Below are 22,704 nucleotides of genomic sequence, written 5' to 3' on the forward strand. Positions count from 1 at the left end.
AACAACTTTTTGCAAAATGAGCTATTTAAAATGTGTTTGGATTAATAAAATGACTTTTAGTGTAATTTTTACATGTACAATAAAAAAAAGTCACTAAAAGTCAGGTTTTTGTGACTTTTGAAATCCCTCATTTTCCTCTATGCAAAAAGTCATTTTCAAAAGGACTTTTCTATTTCCCACACATCTTTTGGCTTTTTAAAAAAGTTAAAAGTCATTCTAAAAGCAATGCCAAACACCCCGATTACATTATAGACCCTAAATACTTGTATTTTTTTATTTGTATTTCCTCATCATTATGGTTCCCTCTAAAATTGCATGAAATATATTATGTCTTATTCGTATTATTCTTTAATCCTTTTAGACGCCACCCTCCAAATATCCAACCAACCATTATTCTTATCCGTGACATTGCAACATTTTCATAGCATTCGGATGGTTCCCACAACCAACGAATATTAAGCATCCTAGTCCTTTTTTTTCATATTATTCACAAATTGACTTCCAATCCACTACTTATTTTACTTTACTGAAAAAGGATTATCACAATTCTAAGTCTAACATTATGAAAAATTACAATTAAGTCTTCATGGGACAATCTCGTACTCACTTACTTTATTAATTGATTACGACACATAGGTGCTGTTTGTTTTTTCGAAGCAAAAATTCATGAAGTCTGCGGACCACCTCTGCAATCCTCTGTAGCAGAAGAGGTGGAACAAACGGCTGCAGCCTATAATAAGAAGCATGTTTGTTTTTTAACATCTGCAGACTGCTGCAGTAAATTGAAATTTAAATAAACTAATTTTATAAACTGAAAATAGTTCTCAACACCGAAATTTAATAATTCTAGTTTTAAAACGTTGAAATAATAATAAAAAGAACATGTAAAAAAACAAAAATATAAAACTTTTTTTCTTAAAAAAAACTTTAAAAAATGTAAAAGAAGCTAATAGTTTTATTCTAGAAAAAAAAACTAATTTTAAAAAACATTAAAAAAGAAAATAATAAAAAAATTAAGAAAGTATTGCAAACATTGTCTACAAAGTTTGTAAAAAATTACACACGTTAAAAAAGATGCAACTAAAAATGAAAAATTAATAAAACGGTAAAAAAAATTAAAAAAATCATGTTAAAAAAATCGTGGAAATTATAAAAATAATATGTGTCACATCCGTAAATAAAAATTTAAGAAAATCAAAGTTTAAAAAAAAAAAAAAAGTTATACAAAAATTCTTAAAAAAACACTTAAAAAAAATGAAAGCTGAAGAGGTTAGAAGAGGCAAGTCAAGTGTTGCGCCACACAGCACACGCGCAGAGGTTTTGTAGTCTGAAGTTTTCCAAAAAACAAACTGCTGCAAGAGGGAAAGTGCTGCGCGTGTGCTGCGCCGCGCAGCAATAAGTGGTTTGAAGAGGTTTTTATAGAAAAACAAACAGCACCATACTTATGCCCTTCACACACATATATAGAAATAGAACAAACAAACAGATTCATGTAGTAGTACTAATGGAGTATTCATGTCATATTACCATGTTCATACTTCATACACATACTCATAATACATGAATACAATATCTACTTGTTGACTTGTTGACTTGTTGTATCTGAAAATCAAGGATATATAGTATATACAAACTACAAAGTCATACATAGTAATTCAATACCAAAAATTAACCTGAAAAAAAATATTTTTTTCTTACATAATGATGTTTCCATTTACTTAAGTCTACCATCTAAACTATTCTTTACAGACATTATTTCCTTCCAAGAGCCAAACTGAACTCCTTTAAGTGTACAATAAACTCAGGATAAAGCTCAAGATTGCAATGCCCACCTCCATTTAGCCACAATGGTTCATACTTATCCTTACAAAGCTCCCATAACTGCTTTCCATGAGAGTAATCAACAACTTCATCTGCTGTTCCCTGTTTAATATTCACACACACACACACACATTTTCACCTTTTAACAATGCCCAATAATCAACTATAAAATATCCTAACAATGTTCTAAAAAAGAAACTCACATGAATCACCAAAACCGGACAGTTCACCAAACCAATCTTCTCAATATTCTAAAACCAAAAAAAAAAGCATAAAACATACAGATAACAGATAACAGATAACAGATTAGACAGTGTAATGTACCTTGTAAATATCGAACCAATAGGTTCGTTTGACAGGGTAGAGTACCCTTAACCCTGAGAGGATAGGGCTATGAAGAACAACGCCTCTCAAGCCAGATACACGTGAGGCAAGATCAATGGTGGGCCCACTACCAACAGATTGACCATACAAGATTAGCTCATTGTCTTTGACTTTGTGTTTCTCCTTGAGGTATTTATATACTGCTTCAATGTCGGCGTATGTATTACACTCAGAAGGCTGTTAAACAAGAAAAAAAGAAACTCTTTTTATGAAATATACGACAAGGGGTTGTGTTAATATCATTTCAAGAAAATTAAAGATGACAATTCACAAACCTTTCCGCTTGATTGTCCATAGCCAGAGTAGTCATAGCTGCAGATAAAAAAAAAAAAAAAAAAAGATGTTGATGTTTGAATCCAATATAAAATTGAGATTGATTGTTTTAGTTTTTTTTGTCTCTTTCTATTCGAATAATGTTATACACTTCTGGTTATCACTTATCAGAATCTTTTAATTATCAAACACTAATCTGACAACGAAAAAGTCAACAATCAACTCTTGTTTTCAGTGAAGTTAAATAAAGGCTAGAAATTTCGTGCCCTTATTCATAAATATCAGATCAGAAATTGGTCAAATTTATGCAGAAAAGTAAGTAATTACACAGAGGTGAATACCCAACAACATTAACGCGAAGACGATGAGTTAATTTGACGAAAAGCTCGAGCATCTGTCCCAAATCGGCGGCATTACCATGAGAATAAACAAGGGTGGCACAAGCTTTAGGGTGTTTGATATAAACAGTGACTATTTCGTTTCCTCTTTTAGTTCTAAGCTTCAATACGTCGACACCTTCTCTCCTGGGAGCCTCTGGAATAAATAGTTTGCCGTTGCCGGAAGCGTCGCCGACTACCGTGTAAGACGGCGGAGTTGGTGGGAAGAAAGCGAGTTTTGCAGCGATTGATGATGTTACTACTCCCATCTGTAATTCTTTTAATGGTTGAGTGAGTTCGATTCATAAATTAAACTCGATTTTGTTGAAAAGTTTTTATGTATTGGGTTTAGCTTCCGAAAAAGGTGGATTGATGAATCTGACAGATCTCTCTTTTTGTTATTCCGATGCTGGTTCTTGAATGGGTGGAGGAGAAATTATGGGACTGCGATGTGTGACTGACGGTTTTATTGGAGGTGGTGAGTGGCGGCGCGTGTAAATTGGTTCTGATTCAGGTGATTTTTTAAAGAGAGAGAATTGGATAGACGGCTGTAGAGAGATGAGAGTGGGAGAGAAGAGGTGGCAAAGTTTCCAAAGTTAAACCACTCACGTTTATGATACATGTATCATGCAAACATACATACATACATAGATACTGCATGACATACATATATTACTGGTGAGATGGAATTTAAAAATGGGAAGGAAATGAACTTTTTATTTTGCTTTAATTTCAGTAGATAAAAGATCGATATCGGCCGGATTTGATAGAGGCGATAAATGAGGCTCCGTTGGGTGATAGTTTGGACTAAATTTGGGTGACAAGTTTGAATAAGGATTTTTTTTTACTATTTTATTTTATTTTATTTAGAATAAAGAGTTAATATATATCTAGATTGAATCCATTGTCTTTTTTTAGAAACCTCATGTTTGTCAAGTGGCTATATTGATATACACATGGGCATATGACCATGAATTTGAGTTTCAATTTGAAGATGCTTCAAAAGAAGATGAGAACAAAAGCATATGTCAATCTAAAAGAAAATGTATCTAAAAATGGTTAAAACGGATCATTTCAAATGCTCACCTCAATTTATTTTAATGTTTATTTGGAAACTCAATCGTGGAACGCTAACAATATTTTTGATTTGTCTGAGTTTAAACGATGGACCTCCTATGTTGAGTTTCACTCTTCAACCACTAGGCCCTCATCACTAGAGCTTGCTTTGACTTCAGAACCATGCCTGTCTGTTGGAGCGAATTGGATGATCGGGTCGAGAGCTGCCCCCTCTTCCCCTCACTCTCCTTTGTGGCCCTCATCACAAGAGCAAAAAAAATGGATATATATATATATATATATATATATATATATATATATATATATATATATATATATATATATATATATATATATATAGTGAGGTTCAATAGAGAACCATAATTAACCAAGGAACCAATCTTTTTTTCAACTTTTAGAACTTATTTTTTATCAAAAAAAAAAAAAAACAGAAATTCATAATCTTTCATCCTTTTTCCAATGATATAAAATTCGATTTTTTTTGTTTTTACGTCAAATTCACAATGTGAATCTTCGAAAATTCACAACGTGAATTCGGATTCACACAGTGAATCCGAAAAATATTTTTCACATTCACAATGTTAATATATGATTTTAGATTTTTTTTCGATAAAGAATAAGCTCTAGAAATTGAAAAAAAAAATTTGTTCATTGAAGAACCCATAATTATGGTTCTCTATTGAATTTTTCCATATATATATATATATATATATATATATATATATATATATATATATATATATATATATATATATATATATATATATATATATATATATATATATATACTAGTTTATAACCCGCGGAAACCACGGATTATAAAATTAATTAAACTTTCATAATAAAAAATTATAATTATTAATCAATTATTTTAAATAAATCATTTTAAATAAATTAGACAAAATTACACAGATGGTCCTGTAGTTGGCACGAGAGACCAAAGATAGTCCTTATGAGGAATTTTGGACGAGTATGGTCCCTGTGGTTCCAAATTGTTGCACGAATAGTCCTTATGACATACTCCGTTTAATTGTTGCCGTTTATCTAAATCACGTGACCCTCACACGAGGGTATTTTTGTCTTTTGCTTATCCCTTCTCTCTCATGATCTGCAAAAGATTTCCCTTTCCCTATAAAAATTAAACCCCCATCACTTCCTTCATTATTTATCGTCTCCTCTATTCTCTCTTCTCTCTTCTCTCTTCTGTGTGTTTGTAAGAAACTTTGCGTAAGAATGGTAAATTGTTTTTGTGGAAGGAAAGCGGTGATAGTGACATCATGGACAGATCTCAACCCAGGGCGTAGGTTTTGGAAATGTCCTAGCGGTTGCGGTTTCATTGCATGGTTTGATGAGCCCATGTGTCGAAGGGCTGTGGCTGTCATTCCAGTTTTGCTAAGATCCATGAACAAGCTTCAAGAATCTCTGCTGCAAGCAAGTTTTGAAGCAAAAAAAGTGAAGATGATGCTAGTTTTTAGTTGGGTTTTCTTTTTCATGTATGTGTACAAAAGATGCTAATAGTATTAGTCTGGAGATGATGGTTCTTTTGCTTGTGGGTAGATAGATGATGGTTCTTTTGCTTGTGGGTAGAATCAGATAGTAGTATTAATTTGAAGATGATTTCGTTTTGTTTGTTTGTGATGTAAGAAATGTTCGTATGTATGAATGGAATGCTTTTTATTTGGGAAACTTTTAGTCTGCAACCATTGAAAAATATTGGTCTGGAACGTAATGAGTGTAAAATATTGGTCTGCAACTTAATGAACTATCCAGATCCATTAAAGTATAAAAAATGAAAGTGAAAGGTTTTTATAGGGTTTAGACCATTGTAGTATAATGTGTAAACCATTGTAGAGCCATAACAACATTAGAAATGTTCAAAAATAAAATGCAAACTTTTGCATAGTCATAAAGTTCATTACATAACCTTAAAGTGCAAAGTCATAATACCAAAAAAATATCAAAAGAGCTTGTAGACTAATGTATCATAACCAAAAGAACCATCTTAGTCTAGCACCCTAATGTACCATAATACCAACAAAAGATAAAGACACACAAGAACCAACTTAGTCTGACCTTTCTAAGGTACCAAAACAAACAACACAAAAGACCTTTCTAAGGTACCATAACAAACAACACAAAAGACAACAAATCAAACTTTTTCCTTCATTTTGGATTTATCCTTAACTTTGGTTTTCTCCTTCATTTTGGGTTTCTCCTTTTTTCCATCTCCCTGCTTCTTTGCCTTGCTAAGCTGCTTGCCCCCTGCCACCACATTTCTAACTTCATTTTGTCCCTCTTGTCCCTTGCAACTCCTAGATTTGTGACCCTTGTTCTTGCATTTGCTACAAGTAACTTTAAGGAACTTCCTGGTCAAACTTTTACCTTGATTATTTGGTTCTTCAGTTTGAGCTCTCTTTCTCTTCTTTTTTGGTCTCCACACCTGCATAATTAATAAATTATAAAACAATATAAACGTATACTAACTTGTAAATTGAAAATTATTTACCTGTTTAGTATGCTTGGGGGGTGTTAGTGTTGTGGGGCAATCAGACTTTGGCCACATACTTCTTCCATTGATTGGTTGAACTTTGTACTTGTACATTTCATTCCATGTGCTTAACCTATAACATGGATGTACCCACTCCTCAAGAGGTGGGACATTTTTTGCCCCATGCTCAACCTTATCCCAAATGGCACTAACAAGATGAGAGCATGGTATCCCAGTGATTTCCCAATGCCTGCAACTATAGTTCCTGTCCCTCTAATTAACCACAAATTGTTTCCCCATTGTCCCAGTAACTTGAGTCTTCTCAGCACCATTAAATATGCAAGTGTATTGAGAAGCATCTTTCTTAACTCTATCTAAAAGTTTTGTGGCTGTTGGGGTAAGAGGCCCTTGAGACTTATCTATCACATTTTGCACAATACAAATTCGTTTCATTAAGTATTCCCTAATATATTCTAAACATGTAATTATAGGTTTGTCTCGAGCATCTAACAACTTTGAGTTGAAAATTTCAAATAAATTATTCAACAAAATATCTGTATGTGCTCTTCCTGTACAATGCAACAAAATATCTTATAAGAATCTGTCAAAGTGTAAATCTTCCTTGAATCTATCAAGGTGTCTAACTGTTATATAAGGGTAAATATACCTGAAATATGTGCTCTGGCCCAATGTTTGGGTGGAATTTTCTTTAACCAATCACATGCCTTTGAATTGAACTTGTTAAAATCTTCCATGAATCTGTCAAAGTGTCTAACTGTTGTTGTTGTTGCACATTCCCATAAATGATCTCCGTGCTCCTTCCCCCTCCATTGTAGCTTCATGTTTTCGTGAATATGTCTTAAACAAAACCTGTGTTCAGCGCTAGGGAATAGGTTGGCAATGGTAGGTAAAATCCCCTAATTAACAAGTAACAAAAATGTTATTTTTTAAATGTAGCAGACAAAATTACACAGATGTCATGAACAAGTATCATAAGAAGATTAACCTTTTTCCTGTCAGAAATAAATGTGAAGTTTGAATTTGTAGAGAGCTCCAAATCTTCACCTAGACACTCTAGAAACCAACTCCATGAGCTTTTGTTCTCGGCTTCAACTATGGCATATGCTAGTGGGTAGATCCTATTATTGGAATCAAGACCCACAACAGTGAGAACCTGTCCAGGGTAAGGTCCCTTCATGAAAGCCCCATCGAATCCTAAAAAATCTCTTAAACCTGCCTTAAAACCCAGTTTTAATGCACCTAAACTGACATAAATTCTCTTAAACATCCTAGTTTCCAAGTTTGCATTTGGTTCATTGTATACATCAATCTTCACAGTTGTTCCTGGGTTGCACTGTTGTAATTCTAATACGTAATCCCTAAGAAGGCTGTATTGCTTTTCATAATCTCCATAAACATGTTTCTGTGCAAGCTGTTTAGCCCTAAAGACCTTCATTCTTGACATCCCCACCTCGTATGTCTTTTGTAACTCTACACGCAAAGCTTTGACTGGGATAGTTGGGCTTCCTTCCACTTGTTGAAGAATGGTGGTTGCAAGAAACTTAGAAGTACACACTTTAATAGATCTTGATTGCACACATCTATGCTCATGAACCAAAGTTTTCACCATCCAATCGCTTTCTTCATCAGATCTAGAAATTAATACCACCCAAGGGCATGTTGCTTTTTGTGAACTGACTGTTTTGTCCTTGAATTTGATTCTACTTTTTGTCCATGGCCGACCTGTCATTTCCGGGACCACACCCCTGCATTTTTCCCTAATTCTTTGTTTATCATTTTTTGCAAAATAAATGTTTCTCCTAGTTCGAATTGAATGCATTTTAATGTAGTCCTTCGCTTCTGATGAGGACTTAAATATTTGACCCAGATGGAATGCAGTTTCATGTACTACTCCTGATGGACATGTGGTTGGTTTGTTTAACCTTCTCATTAACTTCTTCCTCTCATCTTCTTCTACACCAGATGATTCAAACAACTGTGTATCTATCACCTTTAAATCCTCATCAACTGTGACATCAGGTGCATTGAATGATTGGTGGTTATCTAGATTTGGAAAAGAATAAACACCACTGTGGAAGTCTTTCATATTCACTTCGACATCCTCCACCATATTAAGTTCATCCACTAAAAAGTCACTATCGTCGCTTATACTTCCATTGGTACTAGTCTCATCACTAATAGCATCTCCAATTTTTTCATTGTCCCCCATCTGTTGGTAATCATCGTCCCCCATCTGTTGGTAATCATTATGATCCATATAAAAGAAAGGATCAAAGTCTTCTGAAGGTCCAACATCTTGGGCTTTGTTAAGCTCCTCACTTGCAGGCTGAACTCCAACATCTTTCAATACATCTCTATCAAAATGTCCAAAAGGTACAACAGACCTAGAAAAGTCATAGTTCTCATTCAAGTCCAATTTTCTACTACATGATCCTACCTCTGTACTTGTAAACTTTTTTCGATTGAGTTCCGGAGAAATAGGCTCATTGATTTCTTCCAATACGACCTTATTTGGAGACATAAAGTATGTATGGAGTCTAGTAGTTCCATGTTCAGTATACACCATAATCTCTTTATGATTAGCGACATGATTACTTAACAAAAGTACGTCTGAGTCGTTACCTAAAGGAAGTAACCCATAATCGATTTCAATCTCTGGAATCAAGAAGTGGTAGTAGATAGGCTCACCGTTGATATAACCTATCTCCTTCATCATATCGTCTAACTCATGTACGGAGAACACGTCCATGTCTACGTAGTCAACATAGTCAATACTCCCACCAACGTAACGTCTTCCTGGGTATTTTGTGAACATACCCCCATGGTGAATCTTGAATGTGCAAAAACTACTTAACTCATCTGAAAAACAAATAAATAATGATATGAGGAAAGAATGAAGTCTCAAAATTGAATGTGCATAAATTACTTAACAAAATTGGAAGTTGTTAACTGATCACTCACCATAAGCTTTGATCAGGTCAGGATTTTCTGAGAATTTTGAACGGACATTCCACAAAGTTAGAACCATTGCAAAAGATGAAGATGAAAACCCTAGTTTCCGTTTGATGTTTTGAAGTGACGAAGATGATAAACCAGAGGAGAAAAGAAAGGGACGATTTCTTGGGGTAATGTAAATGGCAGCTAGATGTAAGGATCATTTATGAATATGATCATTTCGTGTAACAAAGCAAAAGACAAAAATACCCTCGTGTGAGGGTCACGTGATTTAGATAAACGGCAACAATTAAACGAAGTATGTCATAAGGACTATTCGTGCAACAATTTGGAACCACAGGGACCACACTCGTCCAAAATTCCTCATAAGGACTATCTTTGGTCTCTCGTGCCAACCACAGGGACCATCTGTGTAATTTTGTCAATAAATTATTGATTAAGAGATATATCAAGTTTTTAAAGTTATTATAACTTTAAATTTAACATATAATTAGAAAATATAAATTTGAATTCTGAAATGAGTTGCCTAATATATCTACATGACACATTACATAATATTAATGAAGTGTTGTATTAGAGTGACACTTGGCAAAAGGACATTAAAACTATTCATTTATTAGAATATATATATATATATATATATATATATATATATATATATATATATATATATATATATATATATAAGAAAATTGGAAATAACATATGCATACACACATGTTTTGTTATGATGTCTTTCAAAATACAAAGTAAAGCAATGGAAACATAGCAAAATTGACCAATGGAACTACAATAGACGATCTATGTTCATGAAAAAAAGCAACAAACCAACTACAAGAAAGATTAAAAGAATATATTATGATCTTTGAAATCCCAAAATAGAGTTTCTTTATTAGTTCACACCTAAAAGTAGACAATTTTCAAAACAATAACATATTACTCTTCCTTTTAGCCTTTGTAATCTATTAGGGACCAAGAAGACCAAAACCTTAGCTTATTGTAACATCCCAAAAACACAGTTTGAAATTTTCGTTTAATTTAATAATAAAAACCATAGTCGATAAACCTCATATAAAAATCATAAGCAATGTATCTCAAAATATTATAACAACTATCAAGTATATCAGAGTATAAACATCCCAGGCTGAACAAATGGTGTGCGCACTGCAATCTTCCCGAGCTTCTCTTTTGAAAACTGAGTACTTGAAACCAAAAATGAAAACTATAAGCACAAAGCTTAGTGAGTTCCCCCAAACTACCACATACCATACAATAACATATAAAGCACATACTGGGCCTTGCCCACTGCATCGAACCGACGTCTGGACTAACTGGGGCCTTGCCCCCTGCATCAGACCAAAATCCGGACTAACTGGGGCCTTGCCCCCTGTATCGGACCGAAGTCCGGACTAACTAGGCCTTTCCCCCTGCATCGGACCGAAGTTCGGACTAACTGGGGCCTTGCCCCCTGCATCGGACCGAAGTCCGGACTAACTGGGGCTTTGCCCCCTGCATCAGACCGAAGTCCGGACTAACTGGGGTCTTACCCCCTGCATCAGACTGAATTCCGGACTAACTGAACATAACATAACATAATCATAGCATATAACATAAGCACATATACTGCATACTGCATCGGACTGAGGTCCGGACTAACTAACACATAAACATGCCTGAATCACAAAGACATCAAGCATATTGAACTATTGTATCAGACCAAAGTCCGGAACTATTGCTATCTAAACTGGCCGTAGACCCGTTCCTACTAGAAGGAAAACTCACCTGAACTGCTGAAATCGGCCGATAACCCTCTGGCTGCTAACTGGCAACTCTCCGAAATGCTGCTCCTCTAGCTCCCTGAGCTACCAATACCAATAATAACACTTAGCCTAAACTGTCCTCCCGAGGTCAACTAAGTCAACTCTGGTCAACGTCAACTTTCCAGTTGACTCGACTCGCCGAGTTGTTCTACTAACTCACCGAGTCCATACTCCTCAAACCCCAAACAATCCCCGACTCCCCTCGTTGAGTCTAGCGAGAACTCCACGAGTTCTCCTTCATCTAACACTTCGGGACTATTTTCAACCGACTCACCGAGTTGTTCTACAACTCGCCGAGTCCATCTTCATCAGCTAAGGAGATTACCTTGGACTCGCTTAGTTCCTCCTTGAACTCGTCGAGTACCATGATCCTCATGTCCCACACAGACACAGACTGGCTGAGTCCTCCTCTAACCCCACTCACTGATCCGACTCATAATAGAAGAGTTTAGGATTGCGACTCGACTCGCCGAGTCCTCCTAGTGACAACTCTAATCTGTCGATTTCATCCTATACCACACTTCCAACTCATAGATCTGGACTCCTTATTCTAGAATTGCACGTAAAGTTGCTAACTTTACGTGCATGCAAGGGGTTATGAGGCTAGAACACCAAATCCAAGCAAATAAGAAGTTCAAGGTCAAGACATGGAGCCTTAGCTAGATAAAGCCAACAACTCTAAGCTTCTAGAGCTCAAAAGTGTCCAGATCTAATGTCCAATCCATCCTCCAAGGCTTATCACCTGGATTCCACTTGGAAATGGTCCAAATGTAACAAAATATAAGCTAGAAAAGGGATCTAGATGATTAACAGCCAAGGTATAAGCTTTATACCTTCAAATGATCTGGAATGTCACCCAATCTTTGGATCTATACTCCTTTCCTTGCTCCCTTTCTTCCACAATCTTCAAGATGCACACCAAGAGCCTTAATCTTCTCACACAAGCTCAAGAATGAAGTTGGGTGGCTAGGGTTTCGTCTCTGGACAATGGAGGATATAAATGAAACCCTAGAAATGAGAATGAGATGCTTAAATAGGGTGCCAAATCCCGAAATTAGGGTTTCTCAACCCAGACCAGACTCGTCGAGTCAGTCTCCCAAACTCGCCGAGTCGGTCACTTAATCCGCGACACGGGTCACGCTCCGACTCGTCGGGTTCCTCCTTGGACTCGACGAGTTGACTCCTTTGACTAAGGGATTTTCTTTCCTTTCTTGGTCCTTCAGATTCTGGGTGTTACACTTATGAAGTCTAGGTTTTATGCACGTAAGAGAGAAGGGGGAGAGAATCTCCATGACAATTGGGTTAGTGAATCTACATCATATTTGGGTTAGTGTAACATCATGTTTCGCATGGGTCGGTTTGGGTCGGTTTTGGACTCAAACCCAACCCAACCCATAAATGGTCGGTTTCTGGTTTTTAGAACCCAATAGGATCGGTTTCTGGTCGGTTCGGTTTCTTGGGTTCTGAGGTCGGTTTGGGCGGTTTTTCGGTTTCTTGGGTTCAACCCATACACTCACGGGTTCTAGGTTTAAACCCATGGGTTTAAGGTTTTAACCCATTTTCCATAAATGAAGCAACAAGTTAGATACTTCAAAAAATAACAAATTGAAGTTAAATACTTCAAAAAATATGAGTCTTACAACAAATAGTCAATTACAACTTACAACTAAAGCCCGAAATAGTCTATTACAACTAAAACACAATCAAGTATGGGTGGTTTTTCGGGTTGGATGGGTCGGTTTCTTGGGGCGGTTTGTCGGTTTTAAGTATGGGTCGGTTTCTTGGGTTGGATGGGTCGGTTTCTAGTTAGAAACCGAACCCGAACCCGATTTTTCGGTTTCTAAAAATATCAAACCCAAACCGTCGGTTTTGCTTCGGTTTCGGTTTTTTTGGTTTCGGTTTTGTCGGTTTTAGTCGGTTTCTCGGTTTTTTGGTTTGGGTTTGCTCACCCCTAATTGTTTCGAGAAGTATATTATTTTAGAATTGTGGATAATAAATGATTCAAGTAAAAGCCTTGGACTTCAAGGGAATTGAATTTAGACCCTATCGGATGTTGATAATGTTGGGTTAAGTGATTAAAGCCATCGAATTGTGCTTCGAAGCAAAAATGTTAAAATGGAAAAAATAATATTCCAGGTTTCTTTCATGGATTATGTTTTTATTTCAGTATGTTTTAAGTCCACAGTAATTAGATAGGATTATAGGGATCTTCAATACCTTTCTGTGCATATAAAGAACGCCGAAAACGGAGTTAAAACGAAGAAGTTATGGTTGTTTGAAGTTAAAGTGGAAATTAGGGGATTTTGTCCTACGCAGGGGGTAGGGAAGTTGTGCAGGGCATAGCTGCTACGCATGGCGTAGCTAAGAATTAAGTAGGGTGTAACTTGTTGTGTAACATCCGGTTTTCCAGGTATATTATTCTTAATATTTAATTTAAGAATTTTATAGGGACTCTACGAGTTGGTGCCTAAAATCGTCGAGTAGGGCCGCAGCTTGGTGATGTGTTTAATGAATGGAATCGATGAGTCGGGTATCTGACTCGCTGAGTCAGCGCTGCTGAGGAAAACCCTAATTTCCCGGGTTTGTAACCTATTTAAAGGCTCTCATGGCCTTCATTTGCGGCCACACTTCCCCTTGAGAGACCCCAAATCGATCCAGAGAGCTTAGAGAGATGGAGGGAGATAATTGCTTCATTTTGGTGCATTCTTGCAAGGAAGAAGGAGAAGGTTCAAGATTGACTGGCTAGAGGGGGCTCAGATCTTCCATTATTTCATTCAAGGCTGCTGTTGGAGGTAAGAATCCATACCTGTTTTCAAATTATTAGTAGATCTCATGAATTTAGGGCTTCTTTACCCTCTTCTAAGTTGAGATATGAAGCATGTGAAGTCCCTTTGAGGCTTAGACATCAGATCTGGACCTTGAGAGGTCCAGAGAGTCCCAAGAACCCAGCTTTATGCAGTTACATAAGAATTTTGAACCAAAGACACCATTTCGAGGGTTATTTTCGCAATTAGAGCTAGATGAGTGATGCATGGACATAAAGGTCGAACCTTTACGTGATTAATGAGCCTTGAGTGCATAGATCTGAAGTTTGGGAAAGTATCTTGCACTAAAATGGCTGAATGCAAGAGATTCTGAATAGACTCGCCGAGTCGAGCCGCTGACTCGGCGAGTAGCCTAGGGTTTTATCTTGATGAACTGAGTCAGGTGGTGACCCGACGGGTTAGGGGTTAGCTCGTCGAGTTGGAGCTTGCTAGGGTTGCCATGAATCTACTATACTCAACGAGTCGCCTGAGTGCACTCGACGAGTCTGGTCAAAAGTTGGACTGTTGACTTTTATTGACGTTAGCGTTTGGTCAAGATGAGTGTAAGAGGACGGGAAGGGTAGAATGGTCTTTTACCCTTCTGAGAGAGAGTATAGGAAGGAAATAGTCTAGCTTTTGAGAGCCATTGTTAACTAGAGGTAATTTCTATATGTGATTAGGCGGAGGCTAGATCAGTGTTTCGAGTACGAGATCATCCGAGTTTACCCGAGGTGAGTCTTCTCACTATACATTACCTAGGGTGGTATCTATGTGTGGACCGGAAGGTCAAACGTGTTTGCTTGAGATTACGTGTATTGTGATTTATGTATGCTATGTGTTATTCTGATCGGACCAGAGGGTTCAACGATTTACGAGGCCGGAGGGTCCTCAACCTGACCGGGCCGGAGGGTCCAACGAGCTAGACCAGGACAGAGGGTCCAACGAGTTACGGGACTGGAGGGTCCCGCTGAGACACAGTGACCAGAGGGTCGTACGGAGTATAGCCTTGAGTAGCAAATTGTTGTATGTGGTATTTTGGGGAACTCATTGAGCATTCGTGCTTATCGTGTTATGTGTTATGTGTTTTAGGTACCCCAGAGTAGGGATGAGAGTGGGTCCAAACCCGAACCGATAGACCCGGACTTGGAAAACCAGGGAACTGGTTAACGAGATTTTTTAGGACCGGAAACCGGACCGATATATAGGAACCGGTTCTGGTTCGGTTCTGGGTAAGGTACCGGGTAAAGTGGGTCTAGAACCGGAAAACCCGGAAATATCAAAGTGGGTCGAATGGAACCGGGTAAAGTGGGTCTAAAACCGAAAAACCCAGAGACCGGGTAAAGTGGGTCGAATGCATGTTTTAAATTTTCACAAAATACAAAATAAAGCTGAGACAAAAAAAATTCACAACTTTGATATCCCGGCTTTGGGAGACTATAAATCAATGAATATGAAACCAAAAATGACAAAATTATAGTCTAAAATCATGTACAAACTTTATACTACACTTTGGAAAAAACCGCTTGCTATTCCGACTTCAAACGAATTAAATATGCATGTTTTAAATCTATCACGAAATACAAAGAAAGTTGAAAAACATAAAATTTCCAGCTTTGATATCCCAACTTTGAGAGACTATAATTCAATGAATAAACATCCAAAAATAACAAAATTATAGTATAAAATCATGTACAACCTATAAACTACACTCTGGAAGAAACCTCATGCCAATCCGACTTCAAACAAATGAGATATGCATGTTTTAAAATTATCATAGATTATAAAAAAGCTGAAAAACATAAAATTTCCAGCTTTGATATCCCAACTTTGAGAGACTATAAGTCAATGAATATAAACCCAAAAATGACAAAATTATAGTTTAAAATCATGTACAAACCATAAAATATAATACGGAGAAAACTTTATGCCAATCAGACTTTAAACGAATGAGATATGCATGTGTTAAAACTATCATAGAATACAAAAAAAAGCTGAAAAGCATAAAATTTTCAGCTTTGATATCCCGACTTTGAGAAACTATAAGTCAATGAATATAAACCCAAAAATGACAAAATTATAGTCTAAAGTCACGTAAAAACTATAAACTATACTATGGAAAAAACCTCATGTCAATCTGACTTCAAACGAATGAGATATTCATGTTTTAAACTTTCCATAGAAACCGGTTCCGGCCCCTAAAACCGGTTCCGGTTCTTAAACCCAGTTTACCCGGACCCTAAGGACCCAAAACCCGGATTACCAGGAACCCGGATAGAGCCATTCTTTAAACCCGGGACCCAGACCGATTTTACATATTCCGGTTCTAACGGTTCCGGTTCCAGTCCGATTCCGGTTTCGGTCCGGTTTTTCCGGTTCTAAATCTCATCTCTACCCCAGAGGATCGCGGGAAGGCACCGGCGTGATTGTACACACACTCTTGATATGGAGCTATGTTTGTGGATCCTGGATTTGACTTGTTGTTTTGAAAACTTTGTTGATGGATATTTGGATTTTGTTAATGAGACACGTTGTACCACCCAAAAATTTCATGCCAATTTAAAACTTTTTCAAAACATTTTAAAACCAGTCATCATTACAAAGTTGTTTTCGAAATATCTAACATCAGAGTTTTCCCATAAACATAAACAAATCATGAGGGACTGTACGATCATGCCTTCGCCTTGCAGCGATCCCCCGATGTACCTGAAACAATAAATTGAAACTGTAAGCCCGAAAGCTTAGTGAACTCCCCCAAAATACCCATACCCGCAACAACACACATATAATCATAAACAACATACTATGGGTCCAATCAACCATCGGGTTGGAATACACCAAGCCCTCAACCATCTAGTTGGAATGCCAATCATACTATGGGTCCAATCATCATCGGGATGGAATACTCCAGGCCCACAACCAACAGGTTGGAATGCCCACATACTATGAGTCCAATCATCCTCGGGATGGAATACTCACGGCCCACAACCAACAGGTTGGAATGCTTAGGTCTATTGGCTTTCGCACAAAGCAGATAAGCCTCAACCGCCAAACAAACATGTGCACATATAACAGATAGTCATATAATATTCTGTAGACATAACTAATCTAATAGATCATACCACATACCACATAATATTATCCTACCTTCTAGGATACCGAACTAACAAATCATACTAGCATAACATCTAATAACAATTTAAAGGGCCGACCTTGGTGCCTTAGACCCTTGAGTATAGTGAGGATAACTCACCTCACAATGTAGCACTGAAAATGATAGGCACAAACTCTCGAATCACCAACACGAACTCCACCACCTATAGTTACCAAAAAAAACCTTTTTCCATAAATCTCCAAATTACCAAAATACCCCCAGAGGTCAACTGGTCAACCCTTGGCCAAGGTCAAAGTAAACAATCAAGGTCAATAGTCCATGTTGACCCAACTCGTCGAGTGCAGTTCACCGACTCGTCGAGTTCTTCCTAAACTCGAGAAGTCGTGAAATCCTTGGTTGACTCGTCGAGTTCCCATATAACTCGTCGAGTTCATACGCATCCAAAGGTTGAGAGAAACCCTAGCCGACTCACCGAGTCTTCGATTGACTCGCCGAGTCCAAGGCAATCTTCAATGGACTCGTCTAGTTGTTCATTAACTTGCCGAGTTCATGCCCATCGTCATATGACTCGCCGAGTCGACCTTGCGACTCGCCGATTCCCTTCAATTCCTCATCCATACAGATGCTTTTTAAGACATGCTAAGGTTCCATATTGTAGATCCAGCTTCCCAAGGCATGTTTATCACGTAAAGTTGCAAACTTTACGTGCATGCAAGGCTCTAAATGACAAATCTAAGATTATAATGGAGTTTTACACTCAAGGAGGGCTTCATGCAGGACCAAGCTTGAAACTTTATGAACCTAGAACCCAAGAAGGGTCCAGATCTGAAGTTGCAACTTCAGATCTAGCTCATACACCACAATATCATCATAACCAAGCCAAAAATACCCTAAACTCCACCCAAATGAGATCTAGAAAGAAATGAGGTAAAGGTGACGACTTGATACCTTCAAATGATGCTAACTGAGGTAGATTTCTGATCCCCACAAGTTCCTTGCTTCTAGCCACTTGTTTCTCCAAGCTTTCCTCACTAAGATTCACCTTCCAAAACTTATAACACACAAAATGAAGCACACACACAAATTAGGGTTGGTTTGGTTCTCAAAAGACTGCAAGGGGGTAAAGGGAGGTTGTTGATCCTTTAAATAGGGTACAAAACCCAGAGATTTAGGGTTTCATCTGCCAGCTCCTACTCGTCGAGGCCCTTCTTGGATTCGGCAAGTAGGTCATTAAAACGTGTGGACTAACCCGATGCTACTCGACGAGTAGGGCAACCAACTCGTCGAGTAGCCCTTGAAACCAAGAAACTTTATATAAAATCAATACCTGAAATATTGGGGCGTTACACACGTGTTTTTATGATGGTTAAAATAAAATTTTTGGTATGAAATTTTTGGTTGTTACATGTTGATTTTGAACGCGAGTTTAATGAATTACACATGGCGTAATTTATGTTATGCAGGGCGTAATCGCGACATATCAAAACCCTATATCTTCGGTTTTGACCCTATTTAAGAGCTCTAACTTATGGGAAACCCTCTCATAACCAGTCTCCATCACCTAAGATCATTTATTGAGAAACCCTATCCTCCTCTTACTTATTTTTAAGTCTTGACATCATTTATGAGCTTATTTCTTCATTGGAATGTGAAATCTTGAAGAACAAGGTGGTGACAAAGTGTATAGAAGAAGGGTTCAAGTATAGATTCAATAAGGTTGCTTCATTTCTGGACCATTGTGAGTAAAAAGCTTTTATCTTGCTCATTGATTTATTAGATCTTGTTATTGACCATTTTTGTCACTTTTTGGTCTTTTGATGTAACAGCCCAAAAGGTAGATAAAATTTTTCATTTTTAAATTGAGAATTTCATTCATAATTCATTTAAACAGAAATCCAATACATCAAGTCATGAGAAAAAATTAGAGCATTCATAATAATAAATGTGGAAAATGTTGGAGAGTGAATGTTGCGCCATCAAGCGAGGCCCTTCCCCTTAGTACTGGAAATACCTTAAACACCTAAATAAACTGTAAGCCAAAAGCTTAGTAAGTTTCCCAAATAAACACATATCAATCATACAATAGGCCCAGCCCTGGGGTTCATTTCCAACCAAATACAAATATGGGCCCCCATCCTGGGGCCTTGCTCCGGGGTATATTTCAGCCCGATGTATCACAGTGGGCCCCGCCTTGGGGTATATTTCAACCCGACATATCATATTGGGCCCCCGCCATGGGGTATGTTTCAACCCGATCACAACATATAACACACAACGACTAACATTTGCATAAACAGATGATCGGCAAGCATTGGTGCCTTCGACCCATGGATATGGTGAGAAGACTCACCTTAGTCTGCTGAAAACAATAGTTGTCTAGCTACCGATCTAGAAATCTCACACTGAATAAATATATAAATTACCCTAGTTAGGATTATGACACAACCTAGCCAAAGGCCCAAAATCCTAAGTCCATTTCCCCCTAATATGGACCAAAAACCTTCCTTCTTAAATAAGCCTAACATCCAAGGCCCAAACAATAATGGGCCACAAGGCACAATACAACCAACCATGCCACCTATGGTCCAAACTAAAACAAAGGCCAAATAACTCTAAATTGGTCCAGGCTCAAGGCTAAGTAAGGTCCAATTAGCTCAAAAGCCCAACAAAACCCAAACTCCACTAGGGAGCGTATGCCCAACGTACCACATCAGTACGCTTAGCGTACTGATTCCTTTAATTGTACGCGCAACATACACAACATTACGCACAACGTACAAACTACTCATGCACAAAAGACCATTAAGTGCTTAATACTCGAAATCTCAACGTCCAATTCCAGATCTGAGTCTATTAAGATGTCCTAGGGCATAAAGTTGGCAACTTTATGCCCTTGCATGCCACATGGGACCCAATACCCCGTTTTTTCCATTAAGACCCCTTTTAAGGCCTTAAACTCATGCATGGTCCCAATACAACCTTCAAGATAGCATTTTTATGCATCTAGCATGCCCATAAACAAAACTGTAAGCACAAAGCTTAGAGAGTTCCCCCAAAGTGCCAACACACAAAAAATAGCACATATATAACAACAGCATGTACTGGGTCCACAACCTAGAAGAACTGCATTACCCATGAGCCCATAATATGAGTTTGTCTTGCCTATGGGCCCACAACTCATATTTGGCTTGCTCTTGAGCCCACAATATAAGTCTGGCTTCCCCCAGGGCCCACAACTTATGTCTGTCCTGCTCCCAACCCAATCAGTCATCGGACTGGAATACCAATGTTCATCCCTCAGTACGAGTCTGGCATATCCATCGGTCCTCAGCTCGTATCTAGAATACTACTAAGCCCTCGGTATGAGTCTGGCATGCCCTATCCGACCCTCAGCTCATTTATGGACTCCAATACCCTCAAGCCTCAGTACGAGTCTGGCATACCACTAGGTCCTCAACTCGTATCTAGAATGCTACTAAGTCCTTAGTATGAGTCTAGTATGCCCTACTCGGCCCTTAGCTAATATCTGGAATGCTCCAGGGTTTGTTGGCTACAACACGAAGCAGTATGACCTCAACACAATATGCCAACAAATAACAAACATATATAGATAATCATGCAGACAGAATCATATGTATTCCTACATATTTACCATACTAACATATCCGCAACTAGCATAATCATACAGATCTATTCCATACTTAACATATCAGTAAATATCAGGATATCAAACCAGTGGGTCGGCATTGGTTCCTCCAACCCGTAAATACAGTGAGGAAAACTCACCCCACACTGCCGAATCTTATAGACGATGCCTAACTGCTGGCTAACAGATCCTCGAACCGCCAACATCAAGACAATACCCCATCAACAGTTGATCCCACGAATAATATCCGACTGCAAATCCACTATAATCCACATGCTATCAGATACACACAAAGATAACCCATTAACATCTAGCACTTGACTTACACTATGAGTCCAAATTAGGGCAAGAGACCTTTTTACCCTTCCGCAAGCTTAGCCCAAAGCCAAGGCCTAAACTAGATGACCAAAGGCCCTAAATCCAAAACAAACATCTAAGGGCACTCCCCAACATCGAACCTTAGTCTGGAACATACTAACATACATATACGGACTTACATTGGTGCCTTCGACCCGTTCATACATGAGGAAACTCACCTCAAATGTTGGATACTAGCTGAGACGTCTATTGTTTCGGGATCAGCTCTACTCACTCCCTGAATCAAAACAACCCCTTAGATACCATTTCATACCCATAAAACCTTAGGGTGAACTATGGTTAAAGTCAAGTCCAGGTCAAAGTCAAAGTTAATGCTCCTAGTTGACTCAACTCATTGAGTTATCTCTTCAACTCGCCAAGTTCCCATGAATCATAGAATTATGATTTCGCGAGCCAACTCGTCGAGTTCTTCCATGAACTCACCGAGTTCTTCCTTATCATAGAATCAAGACACTTTTGTTCAACTCGGCGAGTCCATCATTAAACTCGTCGAGTTCCTCTGTCTGTTAGCCCCTTCTCACTCGTTAAGCCATTACTCTTCTGACCTAGACCCTATACTTCAGATCTCGACTAGAAATGCCTCTAGAAGGGTAAAGTTTCCAACTTTACCCATTAATACCTTTCCTAAATGGGTTAAGCTCAAAACCTTACCCAAAAAGGCCAAATTCTTAATCCAAACATCACCAAAACTACAAGGTAGACCATGAGGTCACATATCTGGACTCTAGGGATAAGAAGATCACGTAAAGTCCCAAATTTCTCTACATGCATGGCCATTAGATGCTCCAAAGGCCAAAATGATGGTCTAAAGGTTGCATGGGACTTCCATGGCCATAAAGTTGGCACCTTTATGCCATGAAAACCCCTTAAGGCCCTAGATCTGACGTATTCTCTATTTGGGACCTCAAAATCCCAAGAACCATGTCATTTGGACCAAGAACAAGCAAAATAACCCTAAAAGAAGATATAATCAACTACAAGGCAAGGTTCAAGCTTTATACCAGAAAAGTGACGTGGATGAGGCAAGGATTCTGGATCTATATGCTCCTTCTTGTGTCTCTAAGCTCTTCCTTCTTCCAATAGCTTCAAATACACATCAAAACACTCAAAAATAGATCACAAACACTCAAATGGCTTTAGGGTTTTCAAGATTTAAGGTGTGGGACTTGGAGGCTGGAAATAAGGCCAACATGAAAGGTTTAAGACGTCTAAATAGGGTGCAAACCTGGAAATTAGGGTTTCATATCTGCCAACCTACTCGTCGAGTTGAGGCCTCCCAACTCGTCGAGTAGGTTTCTCAACCCGTGGTCCTAATAATATCTACTCGAACAGTTTGGGGCTTCCAACTCGTCGAGTTGCTCTGTAAACATGAATAAATTATAAATTTAAATGCATAACAGGAACCGAGCGTTACAACAGGGGATAGATTATGCTTCGCAGTAGCTGAAGCCACATGAGGCGAGATAACCCACACATGATCTTGAGTTAGGGGAGGTGGTTTTTGCCCTCAAGATTTGGAGACAGTAGCTTTATGGGGTTCGTTGTACT

At 38.1% G+C, this 22,704-nt stretch overlaps 1 protein-coding gene across 1 annotated transcript; it reads right to left on the bottom strand.

The window, feature by feature from the left end:
• Positions 1-1,593: 1,593 nt before the first annotated feature.
• LOC111880302 (uncharacterized) lies at positions 1,594-3,601 on the bottom strand. The gene is made up of 5 exons (XM_023876716.3): positions 2,820-3,601; positions 2,481-2,517; positions 2,146-2,382; positions 2,025-2,072; positions 1,594-1,923 (listed from the first exon to the last, which is right to left on the bottom strand). Exons 1-5 carry the CDS (start codon positions 3,122-3,124, stop codon positions 1,753-1,755), a joined length of 798 nt encoding a protein of 265 aa, XP_023732484.1. The 5' UTR covers positions 3,125-3,601; the 3' UTR covers positions 1,594-1,752.
• Between the last annotated feature and the right edge of the window lie 19,103 nt (positions 3,602-22,704).

This window comes from Lactuca sativa, chromosome 2 (genome assembly GCF_002870075.4).
Source record: "Lactuca sativa cultivar Salinas chromosome 2, Lsat_Salinas_v11, whole genome shotgun sequence".
Lineage (NCBI taxonomy): Eukaryota > Viridiplantae > Streptophyta > Magnoliopsida > Asterales > Asteraceae > Lactuca > Lactuca sativa.